The sequence below is a fragment of the Clarias gariepinus genome, chromosome 19 (genome assembly GCF_024256425.1).
Source record: "Clarias gariepinus isolate MV-2021 ecotype Netherlands chromosome 19, CGAR_prim_01v2, whole genome shotgun sequence".
Lineage (NCBI taxonomy): Eukaryota > Metazoa > Chordata > Actinopteri > Siluriformes > Clariidae > Clarias > Clarias gariepinus.
The window spans coordinates 18,293,101-18,311,553 of NC_071118.1; the positions used below are offsets into that span (position 1 = coordinate 18,293,101).

The 18,453-nt window shown below is 39.2% G+C and overlaps 1 protein-coding gene across 5 annotated transcripts in view; it reads right to left on the reverse strand.

The window, feature by feature from the left end:
• tcf7 (transcription factor 7) overlaps nt 1–18,453 on the reverse strand; it is a 106,737-nt gene that overhangs the window by 39,352 nt on the left and 48,932 nt on the right. For 4 of the 5 annotated variants that reach the window (XM_053479020.1, XM_053479022.1, XM_053479024.1 and 1 more), the window contains exon 6: nt 13,257–13,343. The exons of the other annotated variant lie outside the window; for it this stretch is intronic. In XM_053479020.1, the coding sequence (XP_053334995.1) occupies nt 13,257–13,343 (87 nt within the window). The remainder of the gene's footprint in view (nt 1–13,256; nt 13,344–18,453) is intronic. 5 annotated transcript variants of the gene reach the window in all.

The window sequence follows — 18,453 nt, forward strand, 5'->3', positions numbered from 1 at the left end:
ATTAGAACGTAAATGGCGTCAAACTAAATTACTAGTATTTCAAATAGCATGGAAGGAGAGCATCCTGAACTATAGAAAAGCTCTTAGTGTAGCTAGATCAACATATCTCTCCACTCTTATAGAAAATAACAAAAATAATTCTAGATTCTTATTTAATGCTGTAGCCAAATTAACCAGAAATAAGACCACTGCAGAAATCTCCACAACAACATCATGCAATAGTGAGGACTTCATGAACTTTTTTAATAATAAAATTGTAAATATTAGGCATAAAATTGAGGTTTTGAAACCGAACGATGTAATTGATGCAGATGTTAATCTAGCCATGTCAGACCACAACCTAGAATACTTTACTCCCCTTGAAGAGAATGAACTAATTTCACTCATCTCTTCTTCAAATTCATCAACCTGTATATTAGATCCTGTACCGACACATTTTCTTAAACAGATAGTACCAGCAATAATAGAACCCCTGTTGAGAATAATTAATTCTTCACTCAGCATTGGATATGTTCCAAAATCTTTTAAATTAGCAGTTATCAAACCAATAATTAAGAAACCTGAACTCGACCCCTGTCAGCTGTCCAGTTACAGACCAATATCAAACCTCCCCTTTATCTCTAAGATCCTGGAAAAGATAGTAGCGGAGCAGCTATGCTCATATATACATAGAAATGGCATACATGAACTGTATCAGTCAGGATTTAGGCCTCATCACAGTACAGAGACAGCGCTCGTTAAAGTAGTAAATGACATTCTATTGGCCTCTGATCAGGGTTGTGTAACTATGCTTGTATTACTTGACCTCAGTGCAGCTTTTGACACTGTTGATCACGCTATTCTTCTTCACAGATTAGAAAATGTAGTGGGAATAAAGGGTACAGCCCTCTCCTGGCTCAGATCCTATCTGACCCATCGTTATCAGTATGTAGACTTAAATGGTGATTATTCTGCATGTTCTCTAGTGGAGTTTGGCGTTCCGCAGGGTTCAGTTTTAGGTCCACTGCTTTTTTCCCTTTACATGCTTCCTCTGGGCAACATAATCCGTAAGCATGGTATTAGTTTTCATTGTTATGCTGACGATACACAGTTATATGTCTCAGCAAAACCTGATGAGAAAAAACAGCTTACTAAAATTGAGCAATGTGTGCAGGACATAAGAAATTGGATGCTAATTAACTTCCTTCTGCTAAATCCGGATAAGACAGAAGTTCTAGTCATAGGACCGCATACAGCTAGGAGTAAAATTTTAGATCACACCGTGATCACACATTTTAGATCATGGCCTTTCTGTTCCATCAAATGCAACAGTGAAAGACCTTGGTGTGATTATTGATTCCAGCCTTTCATTTGAAGCACATGTAGATAATATTACCAGGATAGCATTCTTTCACCTCAGAAATATTGCCAGAATAAGAAATTTATTGTCGCTAAACGACGCAGAAAAACTAGTTCATGCTTTTATCACCTCTAGGTTGGACTATTGTAATGCCTTACTGTCTGGTTGTTCAGCTAGATGCATAAATAAGCTTCAGCTAGTCCAGAATGCAGCAGCGAGAGTCCTCACCAGAACCAGAAGATATGAGCACATCACCCCTATCTTATCTTCACTCCATTGGCTCCCTGTGAAATTTCGCATTGATTTTTAAATACTACTCTTGACATATAAAGCATTAAATGGTCTCGCGCCGCAGTACCTGAGCGAAATGCTAGTGTCTTACGATCCGCCACGCCTACTTCGATCAAAGGATGCAGGCTGCTTGTCAGTACCGCGTATTATGAAAAATACAGCTGGGGCAGAGCTTTTTCTTATAAAGCCCCAAAGTTATGAAATAGTCTTCCAAATAGTGTTCGGGACTCAGACACAGTCTCAGTGTTTAAGTCCAGGCTAAAAACCTATTTATTTAGCCAAGCATTTTTATAAATAGATTTGCCATAGGTAAAGGAGCAGATCTGGGGGACTCATGGACGTAGAGTATTATGGTGAACTGGTATGTTTGGATGCTGTCTTCCTCACTCTCATTGATCACTCAGGTTTGCTGACGGTGAGGTGATTGTTTGCTTTACATGTCAGGAAGCCCTCATGTTTGTGTTTCCTTCTGGCTCTCCCTTTTAGTTATGCTGTCATAGTTAGTCCTGCCGGAGTCTCTGCTTGCACTCTACAGTTAATATACATTCACATTATACATTGTGTGACTGTGACCATACCTAACTGCCATCTCTCCTCTTCTTCTCTTTCCCCCCCCCTCTTTCTTTTTCCTCTCTCCTCCTGTCCCCCCCTTTCACTCTTTTTCTCTCTCTCTCTGTCGAGCTACACATGTCGTTCCTGAGCTGCCAGTGATCCAGACTCCCTCTGCCCTCCGGACCTTCTGGCTGAAGATCTCGTCACATGGATGCCCCGTGTGTCTCTCTGGGATGCGTCTGGTGTCTGGGAATGATTCTCTCTACCTAGAAAATGGTTCTGGCCTTGACTGGTGTTGGCAACTGTTTCTCTGGGGACTTGACAGTTCGATAGTTCATGACTGGAACTTCTTACAAGTCTACCTGGGTCTTCAATAACTACCTGGACTCCATATTAACATCAATTAACATCAGCTATTATAGCTGAACTGCCTCCCACCCTACACACTGTATAAATGCAGATCATTTACTGCTTTCTGTTTCACCCAAATGAGGATGGGTTCCCTGTTGAGTCTGGTTCCTCTCAAGGTTTCTTCCTATTACCATCTCAGGGAGTTTTTCTTGCCACTGTCGCCCTCGGCTTGCTCACCAGGGACAAACTGACCATTTTGATTCATACAAATTCACATTTCATACAAACTTAAATAATTCTTTTGACTATGTAAAGCTGCTTTGCGGCAATGAAAATTGCTAAAAGCGCTATACAAATAAAATTGAATTGAATTGAATTGAATTTGAATGAAAAGTTATTATATGGTTATGGAGCTTTACTCACTTTTTTTAACACACTGCTATTATTTTAAACACAACTGTATGCGTTCTCTCTGTTGTTTAAAATTGACACTGACACTATATTTTATTGGTTTCTGAAGTATAATTTTATCTCTTTATTTATTTGTTTTTAAATCCCCAAATATGTCTTGGGTCAGTCTGACATGAATGACACCAGAGGGTCCCAAAAGTGAAGACAATACAAGGGTTAAAGGTGGGCAGACAGCCGCTGAAGGAGCACATGAGCTACCCCGGCGCTTTTAGCTTCTGCCAAAAGGTACAAGGCCGCTGCCTTGACGCAAGGCCTCCATTCCCAGTCACGAAGCTGTTACATTTGACTCACCTGTGGCTGTCCTGAAACCGCTGGCTGTGACCGCAAAAAAACTAATTTCGACAAGTATGATAAAAATGTGGGTGCACCATCATCGAAAGAGGAAAGTAATAGGGTCTATCCCAAGTGCCCCAGGGGCTCTAAAGATGTATGAAATGAATATTGTTTATATATATATATATATACACACACACAGGTCCTTCTCAATAAATTAGCATATTGTGATAAAGTTATTATTATTTTCTGTAATGTACTGATAAACATTAGATTTTCATATATTTTAGATTTATTACACACAACTGAAGTAGTTCAAGCCTTTTATTGTTTTAATATTGATGATTTTGGCATACAGCTCATGAAAACCCAAAATTCCTATCTCAAAACATTAGCATATTTCATACGACCAGTATGAATTGAGTTTTGCACTCAATACTTGGTCGGGAATCCTTTTGCAGAAATGACTGCTTCAATGCGGCGTGGCATGTAGGCAATCAGCCCGTGGCACTGCTGAGGTGTTATGAGGCCCAGGATGCTTTGATAGCGGCCTTAAAGGGGTCATACAGCACTACATGCACTATTTTAACCTGTTTGGACTAAACTGTGTGTTAGGAGAGTGCGTACACAACCACTCTACGATGATAAAGAGCCGCCCAGTGGTTTTCTTTTCGTTTATTACAGTAACATCCCCCTTCTGAAATCAGGCCAATCGCAAAAGCCTTGCCTTGTGACGCCACACCACAAGAGGTCGTTCCTACACAAGTTGATTGACACTGGTGTTTTAGCAAAGACCCGCCCCGAGTGAGAAGACGCTGTCGGCCATTGTTTTTTCGCCGCTGGAGCAAAATGTTGCCTAAGTGAGTGTTGTGTACAGTTGTTGGGTGTAATAGCGAACATAGCAGTCGTCATTCACTACCTAGGGTTAGTGACCTAGGGTACCTACCTAGGGTTAGGTATCTGAGCCACTGAGGACGCAGTGGCTGAATTTAGTTTTTAAAGCTAACGTCCCCTGCCGATCTACCTAAATGCGTTCATGTTTGCACTACTCATTTTTCACCAGACTGCTTTATAAACGCGGGTCAATATAAAGCTGGTTTTACTAGGAAGCTGCTCCTAAAAATGGATCTGTACTACCTTCGTGTTCCTGCTTCATCTTCACCAGGCTCGGTGAGTGTAATTTATTTTACTATGACTCTTTGCAGATCGCCTTTTCTAATAATCACGATGAATGCGGAGTGTAAGTTAACTTACACTCTCATAGAACATGGTTATGGCTTCTTCTCTATGTACATCCGTCTCTATATAATTCCTAATCGCCCATTTATAATAAACAATGCATTAAGGTGACTGTCTAGTTGCAAACTGTGTACGTAGTCGGAAAACTATATTATGCTTACCTTTGTTACGTTAGGTGGTTTATAACGATGTCTGTCGAAGATTAAGAAGTCATGTAAACACATCAGTAAACACATCGCGTCCGTATCTCTCTCGGTAAGTTTCTCCGCTTTTGTTGTTGTTGTTGCTCGCGGCAGCGCAACAGCCCGTTAATTTATGCCTATGCAGTGATTAGAAAGACAAACAGGTCGATGGATGTCCATTCTTTTAATTTCTGCGTTGTCAGGCGATATTACAAACTTCCGCGTAGGTTCCGTACTTAAATCAAACCAAAAACGACTGAAAAAAAAAACAGGCTCGGGCTCAATAATTCATAGTTTTCCAGTTTGGACTGCATTACCCACAAAGCACTACGTTGTGGCAATGCTTTGTGGGTAATGCAGTCCAAAGCATTGCCCGCACTGGACTACACTTCCGTCGCTATACCCCACGTGTCACGCCCCACAGAACGGGGGGGGCGGGCTCAGCAGAGGTCATGAGCATTTAAATTAGCATGTACTGAAACAGGTTGCTGAGAACAGAGCTAGTTTTTACCAGGTAAAAGCAGTGTTCTTTTTACACAATCCTTTTGAATTTTTAATTAACGTATAATACAAACTTTTCATTAGGACCCTAAAGATCATATTAAAATTTAATGAAAAATATAATGTGTAGGCCCTTTAAGCTCATCCAGAGTGTTGGGTCTTGCGTCTCTCAACTTTCTCTTCACAATATCCCACAGATTCTCTATGGGGTTCAGGTCAGGAGAGTTGGCAGGCCAATTGAGCACAGTATGCCATGGTCAGTAAACCATTTACCAGTGGTTTTGGCACTGTGAGCAGGTGCCAGGTCATGCTGAAAAATTCAATCTTCATCTCCATAAAGCTTTTCAGCAGATGGAAGCATGAAGTGCTCCAAAATCTCCTGATAGCTAGCTGCATTGACCCCGCCCTTGATAAAACACAGTGGACCAACACCAGCAGCTGACATGGCACCCCAGACCATTACTGACTGTGGGTACTTGACACTGGACTTCGGGCATTTTGGCATTTCCCTCTCCCCAGTCTTCTTCCAGACTCTGGCACCTTGATTTCCGAATGACATGCAAAAGTTGCTTTCATCCGAAAAAAGTACTTTCGAGCACTGAGCAACAGTCCAGTGCTGCTTCTCTGTAGCCCAGGTCAGGCGCTTCTGCCGCTGTTTATGGTTCAAAAGTGGCTTGACCTGGGGATTGCGGCACCTGTAGCCCATTTCCTGCACACGCCTGTACACGGTGGCTTTGGATGTTTCTACTCCAGACTCAGTCCATTGCTTCCGCAGGTCCCCCAAGGTCTAAAATTGGTCCTTCTCCACAATCTTCCTCAGGGTCCGGTCACCTCTTCTCGTTGTGCAGCGTTTTCTGCCACACCTTTTCCTCCCCACAGACTTCCCACTGAGGTGCCTTGATACAGCACTCTGGGAACAGCCTATTCGTTCAGAAATTTTTTTCTGTGTCTTACCCTCTTGCTTGAGGGTGTCAATGATGGCCTTCTGGACAGCAGTCAGGTTGGCAGTCTTACCCATGATTGCGGTTTTGAGTAATGAACTCATTTTTAAAAGCCTCAGGAATCTTTTGCAGGTGTTTAGAGTTAATTAGTTGATTCAGATGATTAGGTTAATAGTTTGTTTAGAGAACCTTTTCATGATATGCTAATTTTTTGAAATAGAAATTTTGGGTTTTCATGAGCTGTATGCCAAAATCATCAATATTAAAACAATGAAAGGCTTGAACTACTTCAGTTGTGTGTAATGAATCAAAAATATATGAAAGTCTAATGTTTATCAGTACATTACAGAAAATAATGAACTTTATCACAATATGCTAATTTTTTGAGAAGGACATATATATATATATATATATATATATATATATAGGTATATATATGGATGATGTTTAACCGGCTGCCAAGGGACAAGGCTGAAGGACTGCACAAGCTGCACCTGCACTTCGAGTGGAGCCAGCCTCCTAAAGAGAAAATGGAGGTGGCCTTGACGTAAGGACCCTGTTCTCAATCCTACTGTTTTCTCAATCCTTCCCTTCTGGTAGGTGGTTGCTTAAGTGTTTCTTGCCTGAGGGAGAGATGGGACCAGGATGCACTCAGAGAGGAAGGCAAACTGGTGAAGGTAGTATGATGCTTGGCCAAGTGCACACCTTTGTAATAACGGTGTTTCCAATGGCAGAAAAAAAAATGTGTCCTGCCACACTACAGAAATGTGCGGAAATTGGTTGACTTACATGGCAAAGAGTTTCAGCCGGTCAGAAATCGCAATTTACATGATTTAAAGGATCTGCTGCTAATGTCTTGAAGCCAAATACTGCAAATCCTACAGGTTTTACAGAGACCATGCCTTGAAGGGGGGCCTACAGTATACAATATAAGGCGGGTGGTTATTGCCACCTTGGCAATAATGTTTATTGTTAGCACTAAAGCGAATAGCCTAGTTTCATCATAGAGTTTGTGTTTTTTTCAACAAACTATTATATACTTTTGATAATAAATGATGATTACATCCTTACCTCCTCAGATCCTTATCAAAGTAAGTATAAAAAGCTTCTTAAAAAGAGTCTTCAGATTTTACTTTTTCTGGTCACAACTGGTAGAAAAAATGTGTCCAGATAATCTGTAATTACCACTTGTTCGTGTTATACATTTCTTAACAAAAAGCAGAAAGTATTGTTTACATTTTTTGAGCAGACCAAATATAGGTCACAACACTTACCTTTCTGTTTCAGTAGATACTTCTAACTAGATACTTAGCCTTGTACTTACTGAGGGTCATGAGAATCTGAGGGTTTCAATCCCTTTTCACCTATCAGTCCCTTATCACCTGCAAATAAGGTGTGTCATCTTGGAAAGTAATCACTTCGGTCATTAAGAGTCTGTGATCTGCATTTCTGTAAAGCTACTTTGCAAGTATGTCACTCGTTATAAGGATAACTGAATTTTTATTTATCCATCGTCTATACCTTTTATCCTTTGTATGGTCGCAACACCTGTAGGCTATTCCAGTGAACTAAGGTACACACAATTTAGAATAACCAGTCGCATGCACTGCATGTCTTTGGACTGGGAGGGAAACAAAATACCTGAAGGAAACCCACAAAGCACAGGGAGAACACGAAACTTCACTGGGATGGAAACCAAAAGCAAGATTCAAACTCTCATCCCTAAAGGTTCAAGGCAACAATAATAATCACACTGAAATAAAATGTATAAAATATTATATAGTAAAATTCATATTTAATTTAATGTCTCTACAAATCAATACTTTGATGGCCGAGCTGATGTGAAAAGCAACAGCAATGGTTTGCAAGAGGTTGCAAGGCTCTAATTGAAACCAGTCATCAAGTAAAACATTGAGGACACAGAGTCTTCATTATCCAATTTACAACAAAAGGAGTTGACCACACACAAAGCAAGAGCCTTGCCCAGCATTAAATTTTTTTTACACTAAACTCTTAAAACTCTTCATTTGCAGGTTAATTACATTATTAATTATAGATATTTCATCTTCATTCCTTAATTATCTGAAATATTGAACTTGTGGTGTTGAACTCCTCTAAACTATATGTACAAGTAGACATATGCCCATGGCAATGGCAATTTAGCAATTGGCGATCTAGACTCACTCTCACTCACTCGTTACTGCTTAATCCTGTGTTCAGGGTCACAGGGAGCCTATCCCAGGAAACTTAGGGCATGAGGAAATCATGCCAATCCATCACAGGGGGCACAGACATACAGTACACACATTCATTCACACTCTATGGGCAATTTGAGAACACCAATTAAGCTAACCTACATGTCTTTGGACTGTGGAAGGAAACCGGAGTACCCGGAAGAAAACCCACCAAGCACAGGGACAACATGCGAACTCCAGGGACACAGAGGCGGGAATCAAGCCATAGTAGTTAGCACTGTCGTCTTGCACCGCCAGGGTCTGGGTTTGATTCAAACCCAGACCCTGGCGGTGCAAGACGTGCTAACTATACCCCTGTGCTGCGGTGGCAATCGAGACATTTAATAAAATTGTATTTGTATGTGACGGTCTTAGAATATCACCACCTGGGCAAAGCTATGATGTCACTCAATGTGATGTCACTGAACGTGATGTCACTCAATATGATGTCCACAGAAGGTTCTTAACCACTTTTCGGTGTATGTTTAAGGCATCTTCACAGCTGACCAGTTTAAGATATTAAAAATTGACTTTCTGTTGAGTTGAGCCCATGACATGCAATGTGAAATTTGTTTCGCTCAATGAGCTGTCATTTGTGCAAGTGAGTATGGGCTATGCAGCAAATTCTTGTGTGAGGGTCCTGAGCTACGCCCAAGACCGATTTTCTGCGATTTTTCCGGCAGCAAAAATTTTAAAACCCCCAATAGGCCCAAAATGGTGAAAAAAATAATTCTTAGGAAAACTTTACGGCTCTTCAAACACTGAGATGACATAGTGCTGATGTCATAGTGCTTGGGCCCTAATAGGATACATATGTATACAAAACGTGTGGTCTTTTGCCAGTTTCCCAGAGGCCTGGTGGTCTGATCTGTACTGGATACAAATGTTTGTGGCAGCCATAGGATGGTGCGGACAGTCCATTCCCTTGTGCAGCTTGACATAGGATAGAGGCTGATCATGTGGTCCACTCCGCCCACGTTTTTATTAAACTATGTTACAAAAACCGGTATAAATGCAGTAACATTGCGCTTTGTCTTTTGTTAACCATCTTGGGCAGATATCCTGAGGCTCTATTCCATGAATGAAAGATGCCAAAGGACCTTTCTTGATGTCCAGCCATTTAGTTATGTGTTTCCTGACTATCATCTCTGATGCACCTCTCTCCTGTTCATTGTCACTGGACATTTAAGACTTACAGATCTAAAAAAGATTTGAAGATTCGGTTCTAAATAATAGTCCCTGTTGCCAGGAGAGCATTTTTCTTTAAGCGATAAAGCACTTTGATTTCTGGTAGTGACCCTGCCATGCAAACAACAGCATTTCTTTAAAAAACCCCACCTGCTTGTCTTAAAATGTTTTTTGACTCCTGTAGACTTTAAAATTAAGCACCAAACCACTGGGACTTTATAAGCATCCTCATTTTCTGGATCATTAAATGACCTTGCCATCTTTAGAATGGCAAGGTCATTTAATGAACTGGCGAAGTTAAAAAAATCTGTCCCATTAGCAGTAATGGCTTTCTGTAATGGCATTGCCTTTCCTGCCCAATAGAAATGAAGCTTAATGTATTTAAGGGCAAGGTTTGAAAATGGGATAATGCAAGTCCCCTGTCCCCTATAAAAGACATGAAGTGAAATGTGTATTTTAAAAGGCTTAAAAATAACATGCCCTAATTAAATTGTAATATAATGTCACTTAAATCTTCACAAATAAAAAACAATATCATAAGAAAAAATAACTACATCCTGTATTTAAAAATTTGATCACTTAAACCCCTTACTGCCATAGAATGTGCTTCCTGCAATCGCCGCCAATTTAGAAAGACAGAACATGTGATATGCTGGCCACAACCCCACTTGTGTGACATTAATAGAAAGCCCAGTATGTACTCTTTACAGTACATTAGGAAAAAAACACACTGCATGCATGGTGTTTGAAATAAAAACCACAGTATCATGTCCCTCACAGAGGACAAAAATTAATTGCAGTGTCTCATCCAACATAATGTTGCTAGTCTTGAGGGGTCGCCACAGCAGACCAACTGATCCACACAACAACTTGTTGGTGGCAACAGGTTGTACACCTGTAAACAGGTTTTACACCGGATGCCCTTCCTGACACAAACCTCCCTTTTTATCCAGTCTTCGGACTGGCATTGCATCAAGTGCCTGGGGTTTGGGCAATGGCTGGGAACCGAACCCGGGTCGGTGAAAGACCTACCAGAGAGCCACTAATGCCCATTATATTCAACATAATAGTTTGCATAAAAAAGGTAAATAAGTGCTGCTTTGTTTACTGTTGGCACCATGTTGCATCTCAATAAACTGAAAAAAAAATCCTCTAAAAATTAACTTATTTCAGTAATTTAATTTTAAAAAGTTAAACTTGTAAATTATATGGATTCATTAAACACAGACTGATATATTTCAAGTGTTTATTTCTTTCAATTTTGATGGTTATGGCTTTGCAGTGAAAATTCAGTATCTCAGAAAATTAAAATACAGTACTGTGAAAAAGTTCAGTTTTGGAGACTCTAAAAAGATGCTGTCACACTTTAATCAGCTAATTAACTCAAAACACCTACAAGGAATGTTTTCCAAGCCTTTAAATGGTCTTCCTGTCTCGTTCAGTATGCTAATCATGGGGAGGACTGCTGACTTGATATAGTTGCTGACTTGACACCCTGAACATAAAGGGTAGCAAAAAAGGTTCCCAAGCAACAGGGATAACTGCTGCCTTGAGAGGATTATGAAACTGTAGGTGAAGACAGTCTTTTAAGAGCCACCACCCACAGACGTATCCATGAAGGCATCACACCTGGACTAAGAACAAAAAGGGCTAGACTTTTGCTCTGTGGGTCAGATGAAAAAAGGACTTTTGCATTTAATTTGGAAGTCAAAGTCCCAGCGTCTGGAGGAAGATAGGAGAGGCATAGAATCAAAGTTCAGTGTAAAGTTTGTAGTCAGTAGTGGTTTTGGAGAGACATGTCATCTGCTGGTGTTGGTGCGCTGTGATTTATCAGATTTATCAGATTTATCAGCAAAGGGAGTCCTAACCAAGTATTAAGTGCTGAACATGTTCATACTTTTTAGTAGTCCAACATTTCTGTGTTAAATTTTTTTTTTAACTTTTTTTCTATTTTTCTGAGACACTGAGTTTTTGGTTTTCTTTAGCTGTAAGCCATAAATATCAAAATGAAAAGAAATAAAATTGAAATATATCAATCTATATAATATGAGTTTCACTTTTTAAATTTAATTACTATAATGAAATAAACTTTTTGATGATATTTTAATTTATTAAGATGAACCTGTATGTCTGGCAGATGAATATCAATTCACATCATCCTCAGGTTATAAGATGTACCACAGAGAGCGTTTGCTAATTGGGAAATTCTTTCCAGATGATGTTTGGGCAAATCAAAGCTAATGCTATTGGAGAAAAAGAGTAGTTTTTGATAACCCCTTCACCATCCTCTCTTACCTTGTTCTCGCAGAACATCCTGTACATTGGTAAGTCCTGTTGCCTTTTTCAGTGGCAGGAATCAAACCCCGGCCCCTTCAAACAGCAACCCATAAACTTGGGGGCCTAAGGCACCACTGTCTAAACCCAATTTTGTGTGTGTATAATGACGGGACACGATTCAATTTAAAAAACTTTAATGTCAGACTGAATGAGATAAAAATTAACTCCAGCTCAAGAAAAAAACACAAACAATTGAAGTAAACAGAGGTAAACATTATTCTCTTCATGGCAAAAAGCAGTGAGCACTTTATGAAAAAAAAAAAAAAACTTGTGCTAGGCATCCCATATGGACATCCCATTAGGACTGTAAAATAATTTTAAAAAAAATTAACTAATAAAAAAAATCAAATAAAAAATATAAAAAAATAACTGCTGGCTGGTAGATCGATTTAGATAAAATCAAGACAACCAAACACTAAAGCCCTAAACATGGACTGAAACATGGTTCACGCAAGTACGCAGAAGCTTGTGGGTCTCCTGAAAAATGCTAACGCAATGCCAGCGAAAGCTGCAGTCTCAGCATTGCCACTGGAGTAACATTAAGTAACATTTGAAAGCTGACCTCTTCTCCTTAGGTTAACTTCCATTTAGAAAAGTTTAGAACTAAAGTTCTTTTTAATGGCATTCAGTCCGAAATTAAAGTTTCTTACGCCCATATAAGGGTCACAGGGGAAATCTGGACTGATTGATAAGGATAAACCATGAGAATGATGAAGTAGAAAGTAAAACAGGGGAGAAAAAGAAAGTTACTTTTGGATGTCAGTAGTTATTTTAACTTCCATGGTATTAGCTTCGATTCATCATCCAAATGTCATCTGGTGGGCATTTTGTTGTAGATGTTTTTGCAACATACTGTATTGTCATTTAACAAATGCTCTCTGTGCCAATGTAACTTTAGATTCGGGTCAAATTGACCAGCTGTATCTGTGCTCTCGTCCAAATATATTGCAAATGCTAGAAATAGGAGCTGGACATTCACTGCTCTGAGGTTTAAGTGGCACTCTGAGGCTGATGTCGGCAATGCATATGTGTGCTGTCTGTGTAGGAATTGACAAGAACTTGTCAAATTCTTGATAGAAATTCTGGTTAAGTTGAATTCTGAATTACAAGCTTTGGTTGAACGCATTATTAGTCTAGGTCCTGTTAAAGAGGTTTTGCAAGTACCTCAGTTTAAACAACAAATATCTTCATTTATACATACATCACCTTATACAGTAGTCTTTGGGCAATTATTTGTTTAAAGCAATGTAGGGCACATACATGGCAAAAGCTTATGCAAGCGAGGCTGGGCAGAAGTTGCACAAGCAGGCACTTTTAGGTGAAACCTCAGACAGGATAATTTCAGCTGATACTATACCTGGAATAGGACGGGTTGCTGCTGAGACTGGAAGAGTAGGGTTGCCTGAAGCCACACGAGGAGAGTGGATAGACAGGCTGACTTTGCCTGCAGGTAATTGGGAGTTGGGGTAGGTAAGGTAAGGTTCAAGTGACCTTCTGACCAAGCTTTCTGAGATTTACTAGCTAATTTTATATATTTACTGATTACCCTTATTAATAGTATTTCCTGTTTTTTTTATGCATTTATCTAATCAGTCAATTATGGGTCACCAAATTAATGCATAAAATCATGCAGATACAGGTCACAAGCTTTACTTGACTGTCGTAAATTATTTCAAATATTGTGGTTACAGACAAAATGATATGAAAAACAAAAACATCTATTAGCCAGCAATTCTGTTGGTGGAAATGTTAAGTTAATGAAATAGTTTAGAAGATAAAGGCTAACATGCCACATGTGCTTGAAATTTTACAACAACTTCAGATATGTCACTTTCCTGATCATATCCACTGTAGCCCATCAGCTGCTTCACTGTGCAAACCAGGCAGGTAAAATACAGTCAATGGGTGAGTCCAGTTTAGGAGTTTCTGTATGTGGTAGAGGTTGGAGTTGGAGGTTAAATTTATGGCTGTTTTTTGCTTAAAGTGATTTTCATAACCAGAGGGAGATGGAGAGTGAGTGAGTGTGATATCGCTGAAGGACCTTGCAAGACATGACATAAACACACAGGCAAAGACCTGGAGAAAAAGCTGAGAATCAGGAATATAACCATAAACTGTTGTCCTTTTTGTGAGAAATGCAGTAAAAAAAGGCAGACTGGATAAATGCGATCCTGGTGCTGAGACAAATTTCGGCCGCATTCACTGGGGTTCTCCAGTGGTCCTAAAATCACCTGTTTTCGATGAAGACTGGTAGGTTGTCATAAAAAACTCTACACTTGATGAGATCATGAAGTCCATTCTCCTCTTTAACCAAACCCAACACAAGCACTTCTTGACCTGCACAATGAGTACCAGTGGTACTTCCAAAAACTCAGCTCAGCTCATCAACTCAACTTGTTGCCCAACAGCTGCTGCCATGGATGCAGCAGGACTATTCCAATGTAATAAGAACAATGTTATACAGTGCATTGGCTGACACCTGAGAAGCACTGCTTTCAGTCATAATAGCTCCCTAAGGTCAGCCAGCCCTTTGCTTAACTACAGCAGCTAAAGGACCCCTGTAAACAGGAGTGGGACAATCATCAAGCTGGTTGTACTGGAGCACTAAGACTTCCAAAAGGAACAGCCATTCATCCGGCGAAGTAATCCAGGCATCTCTCATTTCCATATTCTATTAAAGTGCTTGGTGGAATTGATTATTTAAGATATATCAATATATTTTAAATTGTGAGATATTGGATTAAATAATATCCCCTAACCCATGACAAAGTTTGCATCTGTCTCACACTAATCTGGTGTTTACAAGATCAGCTGCCCTGTCTAATATGCTACTGTGCTAATGCCTGATTGTATTATATGTAATTGTCAAAAATTCCAGGTAAAAATATGATGTGTAAAGTATTCTTCACAGCTCAAGAAAAAGTCCTGTGCCTCAAAAGAAATTGCGCTTCTAGGTTCATTAACTCTGCAGAGCCCCAAAGTGGTCATTAGAAGGAACGAAAAGACAAACCTTACTAGACTGATTTCTTAAAATGCTATATCTCATAAAAAATTTTGGTGAATTTATATACATGAGATCACAAGATCTCCTTAATGTCAGTTTTAAGGTGCTCTATCTAATAACAATGCAATGACTAGCAAGTAGGTGGCTGGGTTGAGTTAAGTTAAGCCTCTATTTTTCACATATACATTACAAGTACAGTGAAATTCCTTCTTTGCATAGCCCAGCATAACTGGGGTCAGAGCGCAGGGTCAGCCATGATACAGCGCCCCTGGAGAAGATAGGGTTAAGGGCCTTGCTCAAGGGCCCATCAGTGGCAACCTGCTGGAGCTGGGGATCGAACCGCCGATCTTCCGATCAGTAACTCAGTGCCTTAGTCTCCTGAGCACCACTGTCCCGTGGTGGTATAGTGGTTAGAACTGTCTCCTTGGACCTCCAGGTCCCGGGTTTGATTCCCAGACAGGTCTGATACCCCTTCATGTGCATGGAGTTTGCATGTTCTCTTCGCACTTGGTGGGTTTCCTCTGGGTACTCCGGTTTCCTCCCAAAGTCTGATTAGACAAATTAGGCTAATTGGCATTTCCAAATTTCCCGTAGTGTGTAAGTGTCCAGGGTGTACCTTATCTCGTGCCCTATGTTTAATGGGATAGGCTCCATGCCCACTTGACCCTGAATACAAGATAAAGCGGTATAGATGATGAGTGTGTCTGGATGTTAATGTTATGACCGTTCAGTGCATATCAACCACATTTCAAGCGACCTCAGTAAAAAAAAAAAACTAACCAATTTATCAGAGCTAGTAGGCCTGTTGTTTACTTATTGTGTACATTTTCATCTGTTTAGTTGTTAAGAAGAACTGAAGGAGCATTCTTAGTGACAGGCCTTTTTTATTTGATTTTTTTGTGTTTATATGACAGTGAAGATGAAACTCTTGACCTGTTTCTGCATGATATTATGGATAATGCTGCTGCCACATTGACTAACAGAAACACTGCATTTAGCTACATTTTATTCAATGACTTTAGACAGAGGCAAAGAACGAAAAAAATCACATAAAACATTTAATGCCAGACATATGGTCACTCATGGTAAAATTTGAATTAAAAACAACCATGGGTGCTTAAATACAGTATGTTTTTTTTTTTTTTTACATTTTTCTACATTACTATTATTGCATATTTGCATATAAAGGCATACTGTACATTAATTTAACATGATTTAACATGAACTAAGAATTTAACCAACTGTTTATTCTATATTATTGTCTACATTTAGGATGGTAGAGTGAATGGTTTAAGAATTATTTTATTTTAAATTCTTTTTCTCTATAAAATAATACAATCATTGTAAAATAATAAACAGATTTACACTTTTCCAGTGTACAAATTAAATTATTATGTAAAATAGATTGGTAGATTAATAACTAAAATACTGATAAATTTCATAGATGAAAGCAGAAAGGTATTATAAATGTTGGCCCTGGCATTTCAAAGTAATCAGACATGTCACAATTTCATTTATTCCAAAAAGTATTATACAGTAGAAATAGACAATATATTCAGAGGGTATTCAGACCTCATGACTTTTATTTTATTTGTTATGTTTATTTTATGGTCATTTATTGTTTTTAGTGCTGTAAATAATATAAGTAAAAATTGTAGGTTCTTAAAAAATTCCTTATACATAAAAGATCTTGTTGAGACAACTTGACTAAGGTTTTCTGTTTTTCAACTTTTTACTCACCATAGAGTGCCGGAGCAAATCTCTTTACTTTAATCAAAAGATGCAAGTTCCTGCTTAATGTCTAAAAGTCTAAGATTGCAAACACCATGTTTAGATTTTATTTATGCTTAGCCATTTTGATACATTTCTTGTTAAAGGCAAATACATGTCTTGGATGAGACACTAACAACTCTTGAACTAGGCTGTGTACAATGAATTATTGTGGCCACAAATAAATAGAACCAAATAAATGTCACTCAAAGTCTATAATACCTAACGAAAAGAGCGGAGTGATCAGGTGATCGCTGATGACTTCAACTCAAAAATTGCCCTTTGAGCATGTGACACAGTTACAGTAGGAAACAAGTCCAAAAGGACTGCTCTTCACATCACCACCAGTTAGAAATAGCAGTAAAAAAACTAAAGAACAGCAGAGCCAGTGGTCCAGATGAAGTACAGCATCCCAATCATATATCAGTAGGTTGCAAACATCCTCAACAATATGTTTGAGAATGATAAGAACTATAACTTAGCAAAAGCACTCTGATAGTTCTACACAAACATGGAACAGACCCTGGAGCAGTGAGCCACCTCAGATCATTTGTCCTCAACATGCTGTACAAAACCCTTTTCTGCATGACGTGTTATAGAAAAGTTCATCACTCCAAACAAAAGTGGGTTTCTATAGAAGCACATCCGATTCATAGTGGGCTCAGAAATAGCCAGTCAGCACTAGAAGTGATTCAAATCCTAGGTTTAGACATGAGTTGAATGTTTGACACCACAGCTCCACAGAAACTACTCAAAGAGCTTAGAACAATCACACTGGAGGATGACAAAAGCCCTACTAAACTCCAAGCAAGAATACAAAACTTTCTGTCTCAGACATTCAGCACCAAGATCGGCACACCACAAGGAGGCTCCTTCAGTACAATTCTCTTTACTATCTATCTTGGGCTGGCCATGAGAGAAGTCTAAAACACAAGTGCAACAGGATTATGACCTAATCAGCACATCCAGAGGGTATCATAGAACAAGAAGCATTTGCAAATACTCAAGAAATATAATCTTATTGTGAATATTGACATGCCGGAGAAAACTATTCTTAAACAAGAACAGACCAAGGTTCAGGAACCTTGGCTAATTGGGGTACCTTTCCACTACTTGATGATCTGGAGCTACGACGATCTGTTAGAGACCATTATACATAAATCATACTGGAAAATGCTAGTACATGCTAGGACTCTTTCTTTATAATATCACCTGAACACTGTAGACCATTGTTTCGCAACTCTTGTCCTGGAGGCCCTCTTGCTCTGCACATTTGTGCATTTTCTCTGCTCTACCACACCAACTTCTGTTCTGTTAATAACTGATTATGTAAACCAGGTGTGCTGGTAGCAGAGAAGACATTGGGAAGATCTTCAAGGATCCTCATGGTTGGGAACCACTGCTGTAGACTAATACACTACCCACTAATCATAAAGAATATTAGGCTCATAATGAACATTGTTTAAGCACACATTGTATTAGATCCTATACCAACAAATGTTCTCAAGCAAATAGTACCAGCAATAATGGAACCCCTGTTGAAAATAGTTAACTCTTCACTCAGCATGTTATGTTCCAAAATCTTTTAATTTAGCAGTTATTAAACCACTACTTAAGAAACCTGACCTTGACCCCTGCCAGAATGCAGCAGTGAGAATCCTCACTCGAACAAGATTTGAACACATTAAGAGTAGTGTTTTAAAATAGATTTTAAAATACTACTCATGACCTCTTAAGCATTAATTGTTCTTGCGCGGCAGTACCTAAATTAACTACTAGT